Raw genomic sequence first — 24,640 nt, forward strand, 5'->3', positions numbered from 1 at the left:
CACACACACACACACACACACACACACACACACACACACACACTTCTCTACCTTCCTCTATCAAGGACTTTAGAAACACGCTTTTGGTTTCATATATATTTTCATTACGTTGTTCCTTGATGCCAAGTCAAGGAGTTACCTAAGCAGGTCGCCACCTTCCATCGAGAAAGTTGTAATGATGCGTAGTGTTAAAATGCATCAACTTTTTTTAAAAATCCTTTGAATAATCTTGTCCAGACTTATTACCTATCATCAGGAGAACCCTTTTGAAATCTCCTAAGGTTGTGAGCGTTCCTTGAAAATACCCGAGGAAACACATTATTTGGTGATTTGTCATACGCCTGACAGCGTCGTTGTGCGGTGTACGGCTGCTGGCCAGCCTGCTGCCACTTGTCTGGTTGGAATTTTCGTACAGCACTTAATATGATTTCCATGCCTAGGATGGTTGTTAGAGTCTAGTAAATCATCACATCTTTCTCTTACCGTCCATTTGGTTTGAAATATCACAGTGTATTCTACACGAGTAGATTTGGTGTCTATGCTATTACTGAATGATGTTAGAATAGCAAGGCTCACGTTTCATAAGACGTCCTGTATTAATGTATGACTCAATGGTGATCATTTCCCACTGATGCACACCAGAGTCGACGTGTCTACCACCCGACACCCCCTGTTGAACAACAGGTTTGCCAGTGGTCTGCACTGTGTAGTATTTAATGTCCACCGCTGCTCATTGTATTGTGTAATACTCGACGCCACAGAACCATAGTTTTCAGAAACACATTGCCAGAAATTCAGACATATGGAAATATATATAACCTGTGGGATCTTTACTTCAAGTAATTTCTCTATCACCCATGCTTTAGATTTTTGGTGATTTGATATCAAGGTCTCACAAGCAGATTCCTAAGTTAGCTAGAATATAAGATTACTGTGTTGGAGAATTATCTTGCTGTGAATAAGGCAGTCCAGCTTGCACAGATGACCATTACCTGAAAGATGTCAAACTTTGGCTCACGGTCAAGAGGGCGAAGTTAGACTTAACAAGATAATTAACAAGGGGCTTTCTGCTTTATCTCTCTCTCTCTCTCTCTCTCTCTCTCTCTCTCTCTCTCTCTCTCTCTCTCTCTCTCTCTCTCTCTCTCTCTCTCTCTCCCTCCACCTATATAGAGTAGGAAGGTTGGATAATATCTCTGAACTTACTCTAGATAAACCTTGTCATAGACCATCAGGTCTTCTGTTATCTGGCCTTCACATGTACTACAATACACAAGGTTACTTAACACATGTTCTTATCATGGACATATGGGAAGATCCTTGTACGAGAGTGGGCCGGTGAAAATACCACATCTTAACAAATCTATCTATTGCTTCTAATTTGTACTTTAGTGAATGGGAATCAGAGAGACAACATCGTAATTTGCATTCCCTGAGCGATAAATATGTTGATTTCTAACTATTGCCAGACTCACGTATGTTCTCGCACAATACGAGTCAATTTATCTCAGAGTTTGTGTATAATTAGAGAAGGCAACGAACGGATTCGCTTTGTAATTAACAATGAAATGCCGCCGGTAATTTTGGGTTGGGCGCTTATATATACACAGCCTGGCTGATAAGTCACTTGTGGTGGGAAAATACTGGGGCCTGCGCCTCTTCTTAGTCGCCCCTTTCCTCCATGGTCACCTCCAAACACCGTCTTTGAATTCTCTGTCTAAGGCAGTTCGAGATGGCTGCCCGGTTCCTCTGGTCTTTCGGGAAACCCTCCTGGCTTATCGCAAAAAAAAAAAAAGAAGGAGGCGGTGGTGGTGTTGCCTGACAGTCCATTTGAGATAAGTGTCGGTAGGTACCCGGTCCGTCCAGTCATGTGTACCTTTGAGTTGCATGTGTCTCAGTGATTGAGTTGCACGTCCGTCTCGTCCGTTGTGTTGCGTGTCCAGCTCACTGGCTGTGGGAAGAGGAGGAGAAGGAGGAGGGATATCCTCGCCTCCCTCTACACAGAATCTCTCTACCCCCAAGACTCTGCAGAATAAGAGAGACAAAATAAACCCCTTAGTAACAAGTATAGACGACGGTCAGCCATACTTGTAAAACAGCCATGTTGGTTTTCAATCTAGCGAAGCACTGTAATTTGCCTGGTATATATCGCACATATTTCTAATTGATTAATGGTTACCATCGCGGCCATATCATTACGCTGGAGGACGAGGCCAGCCCGAACCTGTTCCCCTGGTGCAGCAGCGCCGGCCACTGGTCAGCCCGCTCCACCGTGGGAACCGACCAGCCCCAGCCTCCTGGCTAGGGCTGCACTGCGAGGCTCGAGGGTTCCCTAGGGTGGAGGGCTGCGCTGCAAGGCTCTAGGGTTCCCTAGGGTGGAGGGCTGCACTGCAAGGCTCTAGGGTTCCCTAGGGTGGAGGGCTGCACTGCAAGGCTCTAGGGTTCCCTAGGGTGGAGGGCTGCACTGCAAGGTTCTAGGGTTCCCTAGGGTGGAGGGCTGCACTGCAAGGCTCTAGGGTTCCCTAGGGTGGAGGGCTGCACTGCAAGGCTCTAGGGTTCCCTAGGGTGGAGAAACAGACCCCTTCCGCTTGGCTAGGGCTGGAGTGTAGGGTTCTAGAGCTCTCTCGAGAGGGTAGGTTGAATCTAGAAACTAGATTATCATAACTTCTAGAATAAATCTTTGGATTGTTGACTCTACGTGGCGATTGTAATATGCCACCCGATCTTGCCTAGTGTTGGGTGCAGACAGCTCCCGGACCTTATAAAGTGGAGACCGTGTGCTTGGGTAAGGTCTCTTAAAGTCCGCTGTTGAGGTGGGTCTTACCAGGGAGTTGCTGAGCCCCAGCCACCCTTAAGGAAGGGCGCGCTTGACGAGGGAGCCAACCAGGAGTATTTGGTAGGGAGAAGAGTGCGTTCTGGACTGAGAGTTCTAAGGTTTCGAGAGCGAAAGGTTCCAGGGAAGAAAGAGTGCACTCTGGAGTATGACTGAGAGTTCTGAGGTTTCCAGAGTGAAGGGTTCCAGGGAAGAAAGAGTGCCTTCTGGAATAAGATCTTTAGAGTGCTGAGGTTTCCAAAGTGGAGGGTTTCAGGGAGGAGAGAGTGCGTTCTGGGATAAGATTGAGAGTTCTGAGGTTTCCAGAGTGAAGGGTTCCAGATAGGAAAGAGTGCATTCCAGAGGAAGACTTCTAGAGTGCTGAGGTTTATACAGTAAAGGGTTTTGAGGAAGAAAGAGTGCGCCCTGTAACACAACCTAGAGTTCTGATGATCCAGAGTGAAGGATTGTCGTGTTGTGGCCAGCCAGCCGGTGTATTGTGTTGTGGCCAGCCAGCAAGTGTGTTGTGTTGTGGCCAGCAAGCCGGTGTATTGTGTTGTGGCCACCTAGCCGGTGTGTTATGTTGTGGCCAGCCAGCAAGTTTGTTATATTGTGGCCAGCCAGTCAGTGTGTTGTGTTGTGGCCAGTCAGCCAGTGTGTTATGTTGTGGCCAGCCAGCCGGTGTGTTATGTTGTGGCCAGTCAGCCGGTGTGTTATGTTGTGGCCAGCCAGCCGGTGTGTTATGTTGTGGCCAGTCAGCCGGTGCGTTATGTTGTGGCCAGCCAGCCGGTGTGTTATGTTGTGGCTAGCCAGCCGGTGTGTTGTGTTGTGGCCAGCCAGCCGGTGTGTTGTGTTGTGGCCAGCCAGCCAGTGTGTTGTGTTTTGGCCAGCCAGCCGGTGTGTTGTGTTGGGGCCAGCCAGCCAGTATATTGTGTTGTGGCCAGCCAGCCAGTATGTTGTGTTGTGGCCAGTCAGCTAGTGTGTTATGTTGTGGCCCGCCATCCGGTGTGTTGTGTTGTGGCCAGTCAGCCAGTGTGTTGTGTTGTGGCCAGCCAGCCAGCGTGTTCTGCTGTGGCCAGCCATCCGGTGTGTTGTGTTGTGGCCAGCCAGCCAGTGTGTTGTGTTGTGTTGTGGCCAGCCAGCCAGCGTGTTGTGTTGTGGCCAGTCAGCCAGTGTGTTGTGTTGTGGCCAGCCAGCCAGCGTGTTGTGTTGTGGCCAGCCAGCCAGTGTGTTGTGCTGTGGCCGGCCGGCCAGTGTGTTGTGTTGTGGCCAGTCAGCCAGTGTGTTGTGCTGTGGTCAGCTAGCCACTATGCTGTGTTGTGGCCGGCCGGCCAGTGTGTTGTGTTGTGGCCAGCCAGCCAGTGTGTTGTGCTGTGGTCAGCTAGCCACTATGCTGTGTTGTGGCCAGCCAGCCAGCGTGTTGTGTTGTGGCCAGCCAGCCAGTGTGTTGTGCTGTGGTCAGCTAGCCACTATGCTGTGTTGTGGCCAGCCAGCCAGCGTGTTGTGTTGTGGCCAGCCAGCCAGTGTGTTGTGCTGTGGTCAGCTAGCCACTATGCTGTGTTGTGGCCGGCCAGCCAGCGTGTTGTGTTGTGGCCAGCCAGCCAGTGTGTTGTGCTGTGGTCAGCTAGCCACTATGCTGTGTTGTGGCCGGCCAGCCAGTGTGTTGCGGGTAGCTGGCCAGCAACACAAGAATCACCCCCGCTATCATTAAACTCATCCAAATTCCGGTTTCTGTGACTCCTCCCCTGTGATGATGATCTGGCTGGCGATTCGTTAATGCAGATTCGTCTTGGCCGCTGATTGGTCCGGGTATATCAAGGGGGCGTGGCGAAACAAAGTGGATACGGGCAATTAATTTGCAATCATATCATTCCATTATTCTTATGTTATCTTTTCTTTCGTATTACGTATTTCCTGTAGGAAGGCTGGCCAGATTCGGCTTTATCTGGGCAGTCCTCTCTCTCCTCTCCCGGCCAAAAACATGGCTCTATGATGGATAATACACGAGCATGTGTACTGAATTTATTCATATTAAAACCATAATGTCCTTTTTGGCAGTTAGTGTATAATACATGTGAGTTACGACGTTGTATGGGAGTAGGAGAGAGAGAGAACTCGGGTTGATATTGTGCTGATGGTAGGGGCAAGGTTGATAGTAGTAGTAGTAGTAGTAGTAGAAGTAGTAGTAGTTGTAGTAACATCAGCAGTAGTTGTAGCAGTAGTAGTTGTAGTAATAGTTAGTAGTAGTAGTAGTAGTAGTAATAGTAGTAATAGTAATAGTAGTAGTAGTTGTAGAAGTAGTAGTAGTAGTAGTAGTAGTAGTAGTAGTAGTAGTAATAGTTGTAGTAATAGTTGTAGTAATAGTTGTAGTAGTAGTAGTAGTAGTAGTAGTAGTAGTAGTAGTAGTAGTAGTGTAGTAGTAGTAGTAGTAGTAGTAGTTGTAGTAATAGTTGTAGTAATAGTTGTAGTAGTAGTAGTAGTAGTAGTAGTAGTAGTAGTTGTAGTAATAGTTGTAGTAGTAGTAGTAGTAATAGCAGAAGTAGTTGTTGCAATGAACTAATATACAATTCCCCTTTTTCTTTTTTGTGACCATTGAAAATGTTTTCCAGTGACTTTCTCGTGTTTAAGCCGAAGACGCTCGAGCTCATGTTATTTCTGGCCCTCCCGCGGGTGGAGGGTACTGAAACGTCTTATTGGCCAAGATATTTGTGGCAACATTTTCTGGAACTTGTGGTAATATTTTCTGGAACTTGTGGTAATATTTTCTGGAACTTGTGGTAATATTTTCTGGAACTTGTGGTAATATTTTCTGGAACTTGTGGTAATATCTTCTGGAACTTGTGGTAATATCTTCTGGAATTTGTGGTAATATTTTCTGGAACTTGTGGTAATATCTTCTGGAACTTGTGGTAATATCTTCTGGAACTTGTGGTAATATCTTCTGGAACTTGTGGTAATATCTTCTGGAACTTGTGGTAATATTTTGTGGAACTTGTGGTAATATCTTGTTTTGGAACTTGGCTTTTTTCTAATTCTTGTAATTCTGGTTTTCCTGGTATTCAAGACATCTCTCCAAGGTAAAGTTCATGCTGGTTTATTATGAATGTTTAATTTTTCCTCAACCCTCTCTCTCTCTCTCTCTCTCTCTCTCTCTCTCTCTCTCTCTCTCTCTCTCTCTCTCTCTCTCTCTCTCTCTCTCTCTCTCTCTCTCTCTCTCTCATCCTTCAATACACCAACATGCCTTCATCCAGCAGACAATGTGACCCCCCTCCCCTCCCTCGCTAATGAGCATCCTTCCCTCGCAGCAGATGATGCGTGATGGATAGTTTGCTGGCTGGCAGGCGTCAGGACGGGTATACACAAGCCTTCGAAGCCCCAACCCTCCCACCCCCGCCTGCAACACCCCCCCCCACCCCAACAACAACAACAACAACAACAACAACAACAACAACAACAACCCCACACACACATACACTCATCCCCCCCCCCCCTTCTTCCAGTATACATACCTCTTGTCAAAAGTAACTTTCAATGTAATTTCCTACAAGGTAACTCTTTCTTGAGGGGGAATATTTCTTTTTATTTAATATCTTTTTTCCCCCCCAGTTATAACACGCTCTAAACAGCGTAGCAGTTAATTGATGATAACAGATCATACAATTACACTCAAGTAATTTGACAGGAGCAAGATGATCACTTTGTGTGAACATTGTAATCTCAGGAACAATTATTTCGTTACATTGATCACTGCAGTGTAACATCTTCAGAGGAAGTTCCGTCTGTGTGTATCGGTTCCTTGTACTTTCTGTCCGTCATGTTAGTTGATATATTTGAGTTCCTCGTTGTCCAACAGTGTCACCTGACAGTTTCCCCGTCACCTAGTTACCACTGTTCCACACCCGCAATGGAGGCTGGTGTACCGTGAGGGCCGTTTGATGAGAGAAGCGGGTATTGCAGTGAGTATTGCATACATGACTACTGCATGATGTCCTTTTTTTTCCCCCCCAGTCTGTGGGAAGTGCATGTAGATGGTGCGTGCTAGGGGCACCTCGCGGTGTAGTGGGTTCGCGTTACTGGCGATTAGTCACGCACTTGGACCCGCCCGGGTACGAATCCTGTGGGTATGAGCAGTCGGGTCACAGTCCACCTAGGTGTTCATCCATCCCCTCGGGGCTGGTCGGTAGATAGGTACACCTGGCTTAGACTCGGGTGTACATATAAGCTTACATCATCATGAGTTGGTCATGATTGGGAGATCCAGCTGCCCCGTCCTGCCTCAGCAACCATTAAAATAAGCGGTTACATGTCTTCATGACTTTCTCTTGTAGATGTAAGTGTTGTGGACTGTATACTGCGACCGCTGTGACCGTTGTTGTCTGTTCTTCTGTTCATGTTCTGTTGGGGTGGTACCGGGGTACGTGTTATGTAAGTCTTTGGTGAGTCTGTTGTATCTGTCTCCTGATTCTGTTGGTGTGATTGAGACGTTCTGCAAGCACATAGGTTCAGGACATGAACATGAGTTTCAACACAGCTAACACGGAGTCCAATGCTCCCTTTGTCTAAGAACCACAGAGTCCATTGCCCACCTTGTCCAAACACGGAACCCGTTGCTCTCGAAGAATTTTGACCTGTTGTGATCTGAGGGATTCGAATTGGTTACGTGTTCTTGTAGAAACGTGGCGATCTAAGGTACTGGTTGTAGACACATACTGTCTGCCAAACTCTCCACTGAGTACAAATGTTGTTGATCTCTTACAAGAAACTGTTTATTTCTCGATGGACTTCACAATAACTTCGAAACTATCAGCTTCAAAACTGTGAAGCAGAGATATGAACTGTGTTGTCTCTTTGAGTCTCACGCTCTCAGTAGCTTCGAGGCCTCATTAAGGAGTTCCGATTCCACTCATTGTGATCCTTCGAGCAGCAGCTGAGAGACAGCCTTCACCGCCTCTCCCCGGCACCCAGCCTCGCAACACACCCTCATATGAACACCAGCCATCCAGTAGGTTCCATACGACAGTAAACCACGAATGATACCGTATATAATTGTCTCCGTCTATATGGTGTTCTATATGCTCTCCAAGGCTTTCCATGTCCGAGGGAACTTACAGGAATTAGAGTCATGATAGTCGAGTATCTTCGGTACTTCTGTGCTTGGTAACCCTTAAGGTGACTGATGTGGGTTATGATATTGATGACACTAGGACGTTAAGAATAATGTGGTAATGAAAATGGTCGTGTCACTATAGCCTGTTGCTGTAACCTGATACATGGAGTGTGTGTGTGTGTGTGTGTGTGTGTGTGTGTGTGCTGGGGATTTGGGTGGAGGGAGGTTGTAATCTCCTCCGTGGTGAAGTTGTGTTGGGTTGTGCTTTGTTGTGCGATGATCTGTGTCTTAATGTTACTTCTTGGTGTTTGTATAGTATGGTGTGTGTGTGTGACATGTCACAGTGACCTGGGGCATTGTGTCCATTAATATGACGATCACACTAGTCGTCTACATATTTAAGGCTAATCAGGCTTCAGCAGGAGTTCTAATGGTTTATGATTATTGACACATGCTTCACGGAAGAAACCCGTTTCATCCGGGGCGTGCCGTTCACAAAGTTTCAACACCCAACACAAGCACACACACACACACCTGTAGACTCTGTCACTACCATGTCAAGGCTGGATCTGTCTTAGCCCTGACATGACTGTGAGACGGTCTGCGGGTCCATGTGTCTGTGGTGGGTGGGGGAAGCTTGTGCATTGTATACACCTGATGAGGAGGGTTTCTTCCCTGAAACATGTTTTGCAATGTAATTTCACTAACTGAAAACGTTAGAACTTCTGTTGATGTGAAATATATATATATATATATATATATATATATATATATATATATATATATATATATATATATATATATATATATATATATATATATATATATATCAGACATTTATCTATATTGATATTGATATTTCTATCTATTTTCATTTATCTTTACATACGTATATTTACAATAGCTACTCTTTTTTCAAGGACTGAAGTAAATACCTTTACAAATCAAACTGATACTTTATTTAGAAGTAACAGGAGGTCTATACATTAGTGTTCATTAACAAATGCTATCGTTATTACATTATTATTATTAGCACCTAAGATGTGTGTAGTTCACTTCCCTAACTTAGCCAACAGCAGGCATCAACAATAACAGTTAAACAAACAGTGTGGACAATAACAGTTAAACAGACAGTGTGGTAGGAAATTTGGAGTTCTCTATATGCCTCCAAACAACTACCGAAAAACTATACACCACAAAAGTTGTATAGATATATACATAAAGAAACTGTACATTGCATAACTACGCTGTATACTTTTAGGAGAGGAAAAAATCTCTCTTAAGTACACTGCTTCAAATGACCACATACTCACTACTCTTGCGTTGTGATGGTGTATTACGTCATCGGCTGTTTGCGGTCAATGATGGCAAGATCTACTTCATTACAGCTGTTTCTAGAGCTGTATATCACCGTAGAAAGTGAGTCTAAGAAACTAGCAACTGATCTGGGTCCGTATTTCCAAAAGCAACTTACACATATACTTCGGAAAACTAAACTAACTTCATCTAGAGTATTATGGCAACTCACAGGCGTTCCTAAGGGTTCATCTACAAACAGCAGAGGTTCCTAGCTAGAGCTTTGCGGGAACTAACCACTATATCTAGAGACCTGTTAAAGCTTACAGATGTTTTTCTAGAGCCATGGAGGGACGCCCCACTATTTTCTAGAGCACTACAGTTCCACTCGCAGACGACACTAGAGAGCCATGGTAGCTTTCTGCATTACTCTATGACCACGAGAGATGCAAATGACCAATTTCTAGACTGGTTTATGAGTGGATCACTGTGGCAACTTATAAAGTTTACGGAGTTTACTGTAGTAACTTACACATACTTTTTGATCCCGACATTAGAAGTTTTACGTGGGGTCAAACATGCAGTATGAGGTTTTCGACGCGCGCGCGCACACACACACACACACACACACACACACACACACACACACACACACACACACACACTTATATCACATGGGATGCGTCATGTGTGACAAGGGTGACATGCTGAATAATCATCATATGGGATGCGTCATACATGACACGATTAGCATTTTGTATCCTTTGGAGCGCAAGAAGATACTTACATGGGTTTCTAGAGTCAAGTGTGTCATTTACTTGATAAGTTGTTGAAGGCACTTGTTACTTACAAGAAAAATATCTAATGTGACACGTCACATACAAATGTTTCTAAGGAACCACACGTCACCCTAGCTACTCAATCTTCCACACGTCACTACATAAGATATTTCTAGAGTCCTCATATCATTTGGCTAAAACCTCTAGAGCACCTCCACCCTACTTACAGTCCCTCTAGAGACCCCAAATCGCTCCCACTTCGGTCAGCTTCTTCTTCCCCCACACATAGGCCTCTATCAGCCTACACACACTTAAAAGACACCTGTAGGAAGCCAAATACCAGTTAAATTGATCTAATCACAAAATCCTGGAGAGCAATGGTGTCCAGCCATCCACAATGGTGTTCCATTATCTGTTCTGTACCACCTTACGTCTAAATGTCTAAATCGAACTCAGTAATAAGATCATTTGAATTTGAATAGACCCTTCGCTTGTATCATTACGTAACACAGAGACGTGTGTGTATATGATGTGTTTCCCAACTTTTCTCTGTATTATTGAGAATTTAGTATTCCTTATTTCACTTACGTTTGGATTTGTTAAGACCAGCACTGAGTACCGTCCGAAGAGCTTTATCGTGTACCGTTGGTGGTACACGTACCATCTGGACGACTCTCGTGCACCGTTGGTGGTACACGTACCATCTGGACGACTCTCGTGCACCGTTGGTGGTACACGTACCATCTGGACGACTCTCGTGCACCGTTGGTGGTACACGTACCATCTGGACGACTCTCGTGCACCGTTGGTGGTACACGTACCATCTGGACGACTCTCGTGCACGGTTGGTGGTACATGTACCATCTGGACGACTCTCGTGCACGATCGGTGGTACACGTACCATCTGGACGACTTTCGTGCACCGTTGGTGGTACACGTACCATCTGGACGACTCTCGTGCACCGTTGGTGGTACATGTACCATCTGGACGACTCTCGTGCACCTTTGGTGGTACACGTACCGTCTGGACGACTCTAATGCACCGCTGGGGAAGCGCTCATGTACCATAGTGGACAGTCTCATCTCCCTTGCAGAGGAGGGTATATACGTTCGTCAGATAACCAGGTGGATGCTCTTTAGAAACCATATAGAAACCACTGATCACTCTCAGATGCCTAGGAGCAAATGTCATTAACAAAGAGATCTATGGTGGCTCCATGCCATTTACAGTCGCCATTATTAAGCCAAAGATCATTTACACTCCAGAGGACTGTATGCCATTTACAATGGCTTCTTATTGGAGGAGCCAAAAGTCATTTATAGAAGCTTCTAGAGGAACACACTTCATTTACAGAAGCTTCTAGAGGAACACACTTCATTTACAGAAGCTTCTAGAGGAACACACTTCATTTACAGAAGCTTCTAGAGGAACACACTTCATTTACAGAAGCTTCTAGAGGAACACACTTCATTTACAGAAGCTTCTAGAGGAACACACTTCATTTACGGAAGTGTCTAGAAGAATGTGGGTCATTTGCAGTGGCCTTCCGAGGGTCACGTGGTACTTACACTTTCAGAATGCCACACGTCACGTAAGAGAGGCGTCTACACGCCTCTTATGGAGGCTCTCGTGGGTCACGCACTACTTAAGAATCCTCAAGTGGCCCAGACGTCACTTACAAATTCTTCAGGAGGGGCCGCACATCATTTACATATCCTCTAGAGGGCCACATGTCACTTACAAATCCTCTAGAGGTGCAAACGTCACTTATAAATCCTCTAAAGTGGGCACAAGTCACTTACAAATCCTATACAGAGCCACACGTCACTTATAAATTCTCTAGCGGGCGACATGTTACTTACAAATCCTTCAGAGGGGTACAGATCACTTACAATTCCTCTAGAGAGGCACACGTCACTTATAAATCCTCTAGAGGGTCACACGTCACTCACAAATCCCCTACCGGGCCACTTTAACCACTCGGGTATAATCCTAGCGAAAAGGTGTGATGGGGGCGGGCCGGTATAAAGCCGTGGTTGTGGCGACGGTTGTGGTAAGCCGTGGTTGTGGCGACGGTTGTGGTAGGCCGTGGTTGTGGCGACGGTTGTGGTAAGCCGTGGTTGTGGCGACGGTTGTGGTAGGCCGTGGTTGTGGCGACGGTTGTGGTAAGCCGTGGTTGTGGCGACGGTTGTGGTAGGCCGTGGTTGTGGCGACGGTTGTGGTAAGCCGTGGTTGTGGCGACGGTTGTGGTAGGCCGTGGTTGCGGTTGTGGTAGACACGGCAGCGATGGATGGTGTGCTCTACGCAGACCAGAGGCGACGGGGAGGAACCACTGTACGTGGGCAGGCACGGACTAGCACGGACTAGAAGGCACCTGTTGAGAACAGAAGGAGGACACGGACTGGTGTCAACATGACAGTGTGCATGACTAAGGTGCATAATGACACAGTCATGAATAATATACACAGACATGCACGACTCTTTATGCTATATATATATATATATATATATATATATATATATATATATATATATATATATATATATATATATATATATATATATATATATATATATATATATATATATATATATATATTGCACAGACAAACAGGCACACGTCGTGTACACACAGACACCGTCCTAACTGTGGAACAGACAAACACAGACAATACTTTGTGCAAACAAGTACCAGCTCTAGTACGCAACAAACCTTAACCCGATGCAAACAAGCGACAGATCTGGTGCAAACACACATCAACATCAGACAAACTAAGAGATTAATATTGACACAAACATTGAAGGTTACTCGCATTTCATACTGAAAAAAAATATATATAATCGGACTAAGATCAATATAAGCTTCGAACTTTGGAGGTGTTTACTGAGAGAGAGAGAGAGAGAGAGAGAGAGAGAGAGAGAGAGAGAGAGAGAGAGAGAGAGAGAGAGAGAGAGAGAGAGAGAGTATGAATATACCCACCTCATCATCAGTCGTGATTGTGTTGTGTTCTCATCACTCGAGGTACATTATCTGTGAGAAAGATAATAAAACCAGTTAGCTTTCCCAACACTTGTCAGCAGTAGAGTCAGTCAGCTTTATCCTCATCATTTCATAAATTAAAAGCTGTTGACTTTAATTACTTCTTGTAAGTTATAGATGAGCTTGTTAGCATGACCAGGTTGTGACTAAATCTTGTGCTGTAGGATTCTAAAGTCACTAGACCTTAGTTATACATTAAAGAATAAGATGGCAGTGGATGGCTTTACGTAATTGAATGAATTGATCAGGTTTTATCTGCAAGCAGACTTTATGAAATTGTGTTATGAACTCCACTGGTTATCTATGACTTAAATCATATCTGTCTGTGTATTGTCGACTTTATTTGGAGTTATCAGAGATGACTAATGAGATCATGTTTTGCCCTGTGTGTTTGGAGTGTGTGATGTCTGTACTGACTTGACTAAGTCATGTAGCACCATGACTCAGTCATGTCTACTGACTTGACCTTGACCAAGTTATGACTTGCATGTTAGGAGGACTGACCTGACGAAGGCGTGCGGGTACCAGGTAGCGTCACGTGGTTCCTGTGGCACAGAGGGTACGTGGTGGTCGTGGTGGGCGTGGGCGTCGCGGTGGTCAGTGGGGTCGAAGGTGAAGAGGTTGAGTTTGGTGGGCGTGGGGGTACCGGCCGAGTACGGCGGCGTGATGTAGGAGGAGTACTCAGGGTAGTCGGGCACCTCCTGCGTGGGTGAGGCCTTCCAGGGAGCGTCCATATGCTGCTCCAGCTCCGGGGATGACGTGCCCTTGTGCGCTGCCGCCGCTACGGGAGCCGCTCGTACCGCTACTGGTGTGGCTACCGCTACCCCGCCTCCCTCAGATACCCCGTGGCTTGACATGGGAGTCATTGGTGACCTTCGTGGGGAAGACTTGGGAGAGGAGATCTTTTTACTTGATCTGTGGGAGTGTGTGGTGGGTGTGTGGGTGGCGGTGTGGGGGTGTAGTGGAACCTGGGTGTCAGCAGAGGTCGTGGTTGGGTCATAGTAGGTCCAGGCTGGGTCACGGGAGTAGTCCAGACCATGTTGGAGACGGACGGAGTAGTGATGGTGGTAGTGCTGCAGGTGGGCGTAGGCTGAGGGCGCCGCCAGGGAATACGGGGTGTGGTGGGCGGCGGGGGCGTGTGTGGGGGCGTGGTAACCCTGGTGGTAGGCGCTGCCGTTCAGGGTGGGCGGGTTGGTCATGTAGGAGGCAGCCCCTGCTTCGCTCTGAGGACATCAACACAAGCCTTTACTCCTGCACATCTGTCTACACCACGCCTGTCCCCACTGACAACACTCTCATGCAATAATTACTCAAGCAACTATACTGATTAAGACACATATTGTCCTCAGCAACTATAGCAATTAAAATATTTATATTGTCCTCAGCGACTATAGCAATTAGAATATTTATATTGTCCTCAGCACTTGATGTGAAAATACATTTACATACGACAATATTTGGATTCATTTCAACTTACCTCAAGAAAAAGTCACTTCTCTACAAGCACTCAAATACCTACTGTTAATCAGCAACTCATTACTGTATGGCTCATGTTTATGTCACCACAATACACTAGTAAACAAGAAAGATATCAGACATAACCACTAACAACTTTGTGGACGTCTGGTCACTTAAAAGTTGTAATTTACACTTAAATTCAGTAGATATCTAGCAATACAATCGTCTGTTTAGTCCCTACATTACCTTCGGTCAAAGTTGTCAGACTTAGATATCATGAGAATTTAGAAGTCAGCACTTAAGAGGAAGACGTAGGGTTACGACACAGGGAGAAGCCTTGTATTATAGATGCGACCAGTCGTCCATCTGCTGGAAAAGAAGGAGTTAACGACACTGAGATGAGAATGTTTGTCGTTACCAAACTTCTGACATTCCTGAACACGAATTGTAACCTCTTGAGCATGACGGCACGTTCTACTAAGCACGACAGCGGTATGAATTTTGAGTAGGATGACGTAGCTCTTCATCTGACCCACTTAATCATTAAGGTACGACCCTGAAGCGCGACGGCCAGGTCGTAATAGCCAGGCCATCATATTCAAGGGTCGTACTCTCCTGCTCGAAGAGTTAGGTTCAATGACCTCCTTCTTCTACCGTCCTTCGTCAGGTCGTCGTCAGATCTCCAAAGGACATGATCATGATGCGAATGACATAATATGACCAGAAGAAAAAAAAAAAGTCTGTGCTCTGATATGTATTAAACTGATCCTATGTACACGATGTAGCTCCCTGCTGCTGATCAGCTATTTACGACCAACACATAACTAACAGACTCAGTTCAACCTGTGGTTCTCCTTCCTCTTTGAAAGCAGACATGAATGTATTCCTTCAGGGAGAGGATCGGCTTCAGCTAGTAGATGTAAAACCAATTGGGATATCATCGTAATGGTTGACGGTATACTGTTGTGTTAAGGCGAAACGAGCATCATAGCCAAATGACTCACTCCCCAGGGTAGTGGAGGTAGTACAAGGTTATCCGGGCATACCTTCTTATGTAACCATCGGGATTGTGTGGTTGGGAACTCCCACTGGTCTACAAGTCCAATTCCCACACAAGGTGTAGTAGTGTGAACTTCCGTGGTGTAGTGGCTAACGTTGCTGACTATGAATCGCGCGCGAGTCGGCCCGAGTTCGAATCCTGGGAAGGGCAGTTGGCCCACAGCCGACCCAAATTATTAATCCTCCCTTATGGACTAGTCGATCGATGGATGGTACGTGATATAAGCTACGGTGATTCATTTACACACAACGTATATGAATGGTCATAAGTGAGGCATTCAGTTGCCTGCACTTTTTCATTCACTATGAATAAGAAAAGAGAGAAAAAAAAACGGTAATTCATTTACACACAACGTATATAAATGGTCATAAGTGAGGCATTCAGTTGCCTGCACTTTGTCATTCACTGTGAATAAGAGAAGAGAGAGAGAGAAACAATATAATGCAGCCCACGTAGATGGGAATGAGTACTGCAGGTAGACAAGCCAAGACTCACTTCCCCAAAGCATCATCAATTTTTTTTTTTTTTTCCTTTACCCGTTGTGAGATATAAACCCGGCTGGGTTGAACTGACCAGTCCAGTAGAGGTGGGTGGTTGTGATGGTGTTTGCATGACCCGGGTGTGTGTGTGGAAGGGGGGGAAGGTGTTCTCGTGTCTCGAACCCACTGGATGGGTCACGACTGTGTATCCCCCATCGGCCGACCTCCCATATCTTGACTGCCTCCTCCCCACCACCACCACCACTACCACCATCCTCCTCCTCCACTCTCCTCCTCCTCCTCCTCCTCCTCCTCCACCATGCTCAGAAATGCTCCACTTTTCCTCCATGTGGGCTGGAGGATTATCCTCCTCCTGTGGCTGCCTTGGGAATGGTTCCTTTGCAACCTGTGATTAAATCGGTTCGTGCTGCGCGAATACACCTTTGGCTCGACCGGGTCCTACACTACCCCACCTCCCACCCACCCACCCACTCTCTCTCTCTCTCTCTCTCTCTCTCTCTCTCTCTCTCTCTCTCTCTCTCTCTCTCTCTCTCTCTCTCTCTCTCTCTCTTGAATTAGTAGCTTTTTTTTTTCCTTTTCATACCATGATATTCAGCGACAGGGGCACAAAAACCACGACTTTCTCATGCACCTTCACACGCGGTCGTCTACGTATTACGTTGACTGACGTAGAGCATGAAGATCCCTAGAGTACGAGGGTACGACCCCTTGAGCACGACGGTACGACCCTAGAGTACGATGGTACGAGCCCTTGAGCACGACGGTACGACCCTAGAGTACGAGGGTACGACCCCTTGAGCACGACGTTACGACCTTATAGTACGAGGGTACGACCCCTTGAGCACGCCGGTACGACCCTAGAGTACGATGGTACGACCCCTTGAGCACGACGGTACGACCCTAGAGTACGAGAGTACGACCCCTTGAGCACGATGGTACGACCCTAGAGTACGAGGGTACGACCCCTTGAGCACGACGTTACGACCCTAGAGTACGAGGGTACGACCCCTTGAGCACGACGTTACGACCCGAGAGTACGATGGTACGACCCCTTGAGCACAACGTTACAACCCTAGAGTACGAGGGTACGACCCCTTGAGCACGACGTTATGACCCTAGAGTACGAGGGTACGACCCCTTGAGCACGACGGTACGACCCTAGAGTACGATGGTACGACCCCTTGAGCACGACGGTATGACCCTAAAGTACGATGGTACGAGCCCTTGAGCACGACGGTACGACCCTAGAGTACGAGGGCACGACCCCTTGAGCACGACGGTACGACCCTAGAGTATGTATGATGGTTTGCAGTTTGATGGGCCAGGGCATCAAATTCCCAAGGGGTAGTACCGTCGTGTTCAATGTGTCGTACCGTCGTGCTCCAGGATCGTCCTGTCGTTATCCATGATAGCACCATTGTGTATCCCCAGGGGTCGTACTGTCGCTCTCAAGATGTCGTACCGTCGTGGCTCCATGATCGTACCTCCGTGCTCAGGGATAGATCGTACCGTCGCCCTCAAGATGTCGTACCGTCGTGCTCCATGATCGTACCTCCGTGCTCAGGGATCGATCGTACCGTCGCTCTCAAGATGTCGTACCGTCGTGGCTCCATGATCGTACCTTCGCGCTCAGGGATCGATCGTACCGTCGTTCTCAAGATGTCGTACCGTCATGCTTCATGATCGTACCTTCGTGCTCAGGGATCGATCGTACCGTCGTTCTCAAGATGTCGTACCGTCATGCTTCATGATCGTACCTCCGTGCTCAGGGATCGTACCGTCGTCTCAAGATGTCGTACCGTCGTGCTCCATGATCGTACCTTTGTGCTCAGGATCGTACCGTCGTGGCTCCAGTGGTCAAGTGTAAAATCTACGCAGCGAGATGGTCTCCCACCATCGTCTCTCGAGGCCGACCTCTACAGCCAGAGATAGTGAGACACATGTCCTCGTGGTCGACCTCTACAGCCAGAGATAGTGAGACACATGTCCTCGTGGTCGACCTCTACAGCCAGAGATAGTGAGACACATGTCCTCGTGGCCGACCTCTACAGCCAGAGATAGTGAGACACATGTCCTCGTGGTTTAAGTTGATATATAGGATACGAGATATCCGGCTCGTGTACGTGGTGGGTCTTGGCCCACCACGGGAGAACGGTCGGAGTTAGAACATTAATAGATCTCACAGTGGAGCCAGCCAGGTCCACCTCATCAACCCCCCAACCCCTCCCTCCACACCCCACCCCACCCTCCACCCCCCACTCCCCCCACTGGCTGGGTTTGCCTGGCTGGATGGTGTGAGGGAGCGTCATGACGTCACAACGCAGTACCCATTTCCGGCCGTAGTGATGATACTGGATGCGACCGGAGCGAGAATAAAGAATAAAGAAAAAAAAGAGAGCAATTGACTGATATTGTATATGAATATATTTTTTTCCTTTCTTTCTTTCTGCGTGACTCAATGTTATTTCGATACAGATAAAGCGATGTGGGGTATACAGTGTTACGTTGACTGCTGCCGTGTCTCGTTGCGCTGGTGTCTTGAATTCATAGTGGGAGAGAGAGAGAGAGAGAGAGAGAGAGAGAGAGAGAGAGAGAGAGAGAGAGAGAGAGAGAGAGAGAGAGAGAGAGAGAGAGAGAGAGAGAATCTTGGCTTCAGTTGAGCTAGGTGAACGAAGAGATCTCAGACATTAAGGTGAAACTAGACCTAAAAACCAGGGAATATGGCCTTCATCTACTTACGGTGTGTGTGTGTGTGTGTGTGTGTCTGCAAGGATCCTTAAACCTTCTGCGTTGAACTTATACACGAATCCTACGTCGTTGAACTTATACACGAATCCTACTCCGTTAAACTTATACACGAATCTTACGGTCCTAAACACAGGATAACATACAGAACTAGGGAGAACTAGTTACATTATAACGATCGTTGGGTAATGCTGGCTTGCCATTGGCTGGTTAGTGAAGACCTCGTGATGAATACTGCTGGGAAATGACAAGAATATTTAAAATCTCATCTTATTACATACCTGCTAGGTCAGGGTGGTGACCTGTAGAGTACCTGGCAGGTCAGGGTGGTGACGTAGCGATGTACCTAGTAGGGCAGAGTGGTGGCCTGGAGGTGACTTGATTACGTACCTGGTAGGTGACCTGTAGACACGACTGGCAGGTGAGGGAAGAACCTAACATGTCAAAAAGGTGACCTGTCAACGTACCTGGTAGGTCATGACCTGAGGGTAGTAGGCGTGGACCCGCTGGGCGTGGGCGTCGTACGCCAGGCCGTACTGCAGTTTGGACTGCATGGTGTAGTAATGGTAGAGCCAAGAGTTGGCCCGCAACACCGACGCTTCCTTCTCTGCCAACACCTGGTTGGTGGCCACGATCACCGGCTGCGTCTGCTGTTGCTGCTGCTGCTGCTGCTGCTGGGAACTGCCGTTACTGCTGCTACTGCTGGTGCCGCTACTGCTGCTGGTGCTGCTACTGTTGGTGCTGCTGCTGCTGCTACTGCTGGTGCCGCTACCGCTGCCTTGCGACCCTTGTACCCCTTGTTTGCCAGGATCTGCGGCGTCCTTCACCTGCAGGACGCAGTGGACCCAGCGCCAGGTGCCCCCTGCAGCCTGTAGTCTCAGTAGCATTATACAGGAGCGGTCCTGCTCGCTGGTGGTGACTGTTGGGGGTGGGAAACATTCACTGTCAGGAAGCAGTGCCAAGTGGCGACGGTACTCTTAAACTTACGGTATGTCGGTGTTACAAGCAGATAACAGTGACGGGTGGGTACAGGACTCTTAAATATACTGTATGATAGTCTTACAGTTCCGTAACACTGCCATACCCCGGGATAGACAACGCTGATACTCTCTTCAATGTTTCTTTACTCACTACACCTCCTCCCTGGCTACCTTACTTACAAGCCAGTATTGGCACTTTAACAGAGTTGACTCTAGACTAAGTTACAGATATTTTCCTTGGGAAGATCAATGACTCTCCTCGGGCGATGCTTCTGTCTCTGCTGAACGCATGGCAGAGATTACTTGTGAGGGGGAATGGAGGTACATGTCATCTCCTCCTTCTAACACATTCTTTTTTAATCCGTCGGTCAGCTATTCCTACTCTGAGACGACTGAGGCACGGAGCCTGGCGCCTCAGGCCTGGAAAAGCCCACCTTACTCCGAGCCACAGTCGGCTTTCATTCCCTTCCAGAATCGTTGTAGATACGTTATGTGTGAGGCGACGTCTTACTTCATCCAAGCTAAGTGTGACGACCTGTCCCCCCTCTACAGTTGATAGATCTTTCTGGTCTTTGGCCAAAAGTTTATCTAACAACTGTCGCAATTTCTTTCCTTGGCTGTTCCATTCTGACGATTCTGTGGCTGTCTCTCTTAGCGATAAAACAAGGCTTTTCAGCTCTCACTTTTATCATGATAGCTCACATCATGGATGATTCTAAGACTCCCTCCTCACACGCTGACTTACCTATGATTAAGCCTTTGCTCTTCCCTTTAGTATTTTTCCATATTGATATAAAAGTACTTTCTATTTTTTTCTGGTCACAAGCAAGGCTTGTGGACCAGACGGCATCTCCCTGTAATTCTAAATGTGCGCCTTCACTTGTGCCTGTGCTTGCTCACCTATTCTGCTTCTGCTTAGGAGCCAAAAGTTTCCCTTCGTTTTGGAAACATAATCTGGAACAGCCACTTCCAAAGAAGAGTGACCGCTCTAACCCATCGAGTTACCATCCTTTGTCTATAACTTCTAGCATCTCAAAAGTCTTCGAATAATTTCTCAATACCCACTTTATCTATCTTGGATCTCACGGTCTACTCTCTGGTCATCAAGTGTGATGGCTTTCGCAAGACGATATCTGTCAGTGATATGATTTCCTAATATTAATGATGCCTGGTCATACTTTTTTGAGAGGCTGTGGGTAATTATATGTTATAGACTTTGACATATGCAAAGCTTTATTATAGATGCTGCTTTAAGGTCTGATTTCTTTTTATATATTTCTTCTCTTTGCTTTTCCTTCCACACTTTGTTCTCTTATATCTCGCTTCTTCTCTGGATTTTCCATCTCCGTTACTGTTGATGGATCAATCTCTCCTCTTTCCATCTAAGAAGCCAATGTCCCTCAGGGTTCTGTGCTGTGCCTACGTTATCTTTTCTATGCACGATATCCTTTCGTCAACAGATAACTAAACACACACATATAAACTGACGACTCAGCACCACATTCCTCCACTTCTAGATCCGTTCAGTCTTCTCTGGCTCGATCTCACGTCTCGTTCACGTCCAGACTTCCTCTGTAAACTCGTCTTTGGACAGGAATTTTTTCCAGTGGGGTAGACGCAACCTTATTAGATAACCTAACCCATGGAAATGGCTCTTCGTCCAGGTAATTGTGCTACTCATATCATAGGAGAAGTTCTTTTAAATAGATTAACACAGAACTGTGACTCCCTACATTGTCATACGGTAGTTTACAGATAAGAATTACCTGGAACATTAGCTTGAGGAAGATTATGAGTTCTTAGAGGTAATTCTCAAATGAAAACTACATATCAGTTCACTGAATTTTAAGAATTAACTAAAGAAGAAATGGGTGAGGGGGCGGGGGACCATTGTCATTAGAAATGGCTTTATGATTAGTATTGTAAATCTCCTTCTCTAACGCACTGGTGTCTAGTTCTTATGTTTACTAGCTAAACGTGTCGTAGTTTGATGTTGATAAAACCTCGCCGAAGGTGACTTCTCACACGTGGCACAACCACGTTCAGGCGGGGTATGGCAGCACACACACACACACACACACACACACACACACACACACACACACACACACACACACACAAATAAACACATTACAATGAAAAATCCATGAAAAGAAAATTGAATAAAAGAGAAAAGCATATCATAATCTAATTTCTGACTTCCTTCTGAAGTCAAGGTGAACCTTGGGATATAGACATACACAACTCTGGACCAGGCCAGGCTAGGCTAGGCCAGGCTAGGCCAGATACAAGTCAGAGGGTTACTCACTAAGGCGCTTGGCCAGACCAGGCTAGGCCAGGCCAGATACAGGTCAGAGGGTTACTCACTAAGGCGCTTGGCCAGACCAGGCCAGGCCAGATACAAAACAGAGGGTTACTCACTAAGGCGGTGTTTGGTCTGGGCCTCGCGCATGTTCTCTGGGTGGATGAGATGATACCAAGACACGCCAGCCAGCGACGAACGGTTGTACCCGAGGTGGAACTCACCGCTGCCGGAGTGAGGAACACACAAACATCATCATCATCATCATCATCATCATCATCATCAGCTTCGTATCATCAAACAACTCCAAGTTCTCGTGAATTTCTCTCAGTTTTACATCACAACCTCAAATGGAAAATCTGTCTGATCTTTGTCATTCTATCTTCAGTCTTTTCAGTCTCTGTCATAGTTTACTACAAAATCTCTTGATTCTATAAACTGTTTATCATTAATATCTATCTTCTCTATATGTCTGTCTATCTTTGATCATCAAATTCAAATTTATCTATATATCATAACATCACATACTAACTCTGTTCTCTCTATCTAATTATCTATTATCATCAATATCTTCTCTTCTACATAGCTTAGATCTATCTAACTATCTATCTATCTTTCTATCAGCTTATCTGTGACAAAGTATTTTCGCTATGCATCTATCAGTTAGCATTAAGTTCGTTTTAGTTCACATGACTTGGATCAAAGTACATACATACATACATGTATATACTCTTTCTTTCTACAAAGAGTAGATCAAGGACATACAGACACATACCTGATACACAGAGTTGAGTAGATCAAGGACATAGAGACATATACCTTATACACAGAGTTAAGTGCATGCAGACTTGATTCTGCGAGTATGGCAGATCAAGTACATACAAGCATGTGCACTTTAAGGGATTCAGTTCTGTAGGAGTAAGTTCCCCAATCCCAATCTCGCATGCAGGCGGGGTAATTGATTTCCTACGAGGTAGACTGGCTACCCTATAGATGCTTTCAATGTTATTGTTATGTAGCTCGCGGACCTCTTTTATGGGGCTCCTACTGCTTCGAGACTGCGCTACAATCAGTAGCGGGAAAATGATAGATTTCTTTGGATCCTTAAAGTCCTCGACGAGACTTAATCCTTTTCGTCCATTGATACAGCCTCGGCGACGGTGGCTTTTCCACTCGCGGTGCACCCACAAGCAACAGGAGTCGTCCGGTAACACCGATGCTTTCAAACTGATTTATCAAACAAGTCGATCAACCTACCACACAGATAACCTTGTAGTTACAAGCCGTCGCAGATGTACGTAAAGCATACACGTCTATAGGAAGTTGACGCAGTGTTCTGTGGGAAGGTTGAATATTTAGGCAGTGGAGGAACTGGAGAAAGAAGAGGTTAGACCTTGTGGCCGGGTCCACCAGAACCAGACAAGGCCTCACTCATCCGGAGTGGGAGATGTTAATGAACGGTTGTTCCTTCTTTATAAGGCGTACTTAACCTATTCTAGGTCGCCTCGCACCTCCGGGATCTACTACCTTCCCCACCTCCCTCCCTTTGCCTCTACCGGAGATAGATGTAGGTCCTCCAACCCTCAAGCTCCCTCGCTGTGCTCAGGGCCTATTTAGGGTGTCTCTGTAATGAAGTCCAGCCCCTGGGTTACAGCTGCGGTCCCCTGAACCTCCGAGGCCATATCTTCGCGAAGCATCGAATCACCGTGGCATGAACCCCTCTGAAGCCTCGAGCAGTGTCACTGTCCCCATGAATTCTCGATTCATTGTTCAATGAAGCCTTAAAAGTCTCGAAATAAAGATTCACGAGCTCGGAGCGTGAGCTCGAAAAATGGATTCGCGCCGTTCGCACGCGCTTCACAGTCGGCTGAATCCCAAGACAATGGAGAGAGTAAGCGCGTGCTTTATGTGGTTTCCCTATGACCCAGAAAGTTGAAACCTGACACGACGGCAGTGATTCACAGGCCCTGGTGGCTGTGAAAATTTCAGCCCCATTGAGCAAATCGTTTAGCGTCTGAAATTAAAACATTAGAAGAGCAGGTATACCTTATGAGATTTTCTGGGTCCTGCAGTATGAAATTTTCACGTAAAGGCAACAGCAACAACACGAGGTTCCATTGAGGTGTGTGCACAGGTATCTCCTGAAGCCACACCGTTGCAGAACAGAACACTACAAAGTGTTATGAATGAACAGGTTGATGAACACCCACGCGTGTGCCTTTTTTTTTTTTGCGACAAAGAACTCGTCCCTTTTTTTTTTTCCAGACGGTACGTCAGTGTAGCGAGGACAGAGAAGGCGCGCGATCACCCATCCGCCACACACCAAGAAGAAGAAGAACCGGAGAAGAAAAAAAACACAGAAATCCTGGACAACTGGTCCTTTATGGTGGTGCCCCGGCTCACAAGCGGGGCCTGGGTGGCGCGGGCGTGGGCGTGAGAAAGGGCGTGGCGGCGCGGGGGCGTGGGAAGCAGGGCGCGGACAAAGCGCAGGTCATCAGTCCAGGTCGAGGATAAATGGCTGGCTGAGCTGTGGAGACGGCGACTGGCTTATCTGCTGCCCCGA

At 46.6% G+C, this 24,640-nt stretch overlaps 1 protein-coding gene across 1 annotated transcript in view; it reads right to left on the reverse strand.

Annotated features, from left to right (window-relative positions):
- Nucleotides 1-8,852: 8,852 nt before the first annotated feature.
- Nucleotides 8,853-24,640, reverse strand: part of LOC139746439 (uncharacterized) — an 82,484-nt gene continuing 66,696 nt past the window's right edge. The window contains exons 7-11 of the mRNA XM_071657689.1: nt 22,197-22,303; nt 19,263-19,714; nt 13,537-14,255; nt 12,973-13,023; nt 8,853-12,366 (exon numbers count right to left, since the gene is read on the reverse strand). Coding sequence (XP_071513790.1) covers nt 13,020-13,023; nt 13,537-14,255; nt 19,263-19,714; nt 22,197-22,303 — 1,282 coding nt within the window. The 3' untranslated portion in view covers nt 8,853-12,366; nt 12,973-13,019. The remainder of the gene's footprint in view (nt 12,367-12,972; nt 13,024-13,536; nt 14,256-19,262; nt 19,715-22,196; nt 22,304-24,640) is intronic.

Source organism: Panulirus ornatus, chromosome 65 (genome assembly GCF_036320965.1).
Source record: "Panulirus ornatus isolate Po-2019 chromosome 65, ASM3632096v1, whole genome shotgun sequence".
In the NCBI taxonomy this organism is placed as follows: domain Eukaryota; kingdom Metazoa; phylum Arthropoda; class Malacostraca; order Decapoda; family Palinuridae; genus Panulirus; species Panulirus ornatus.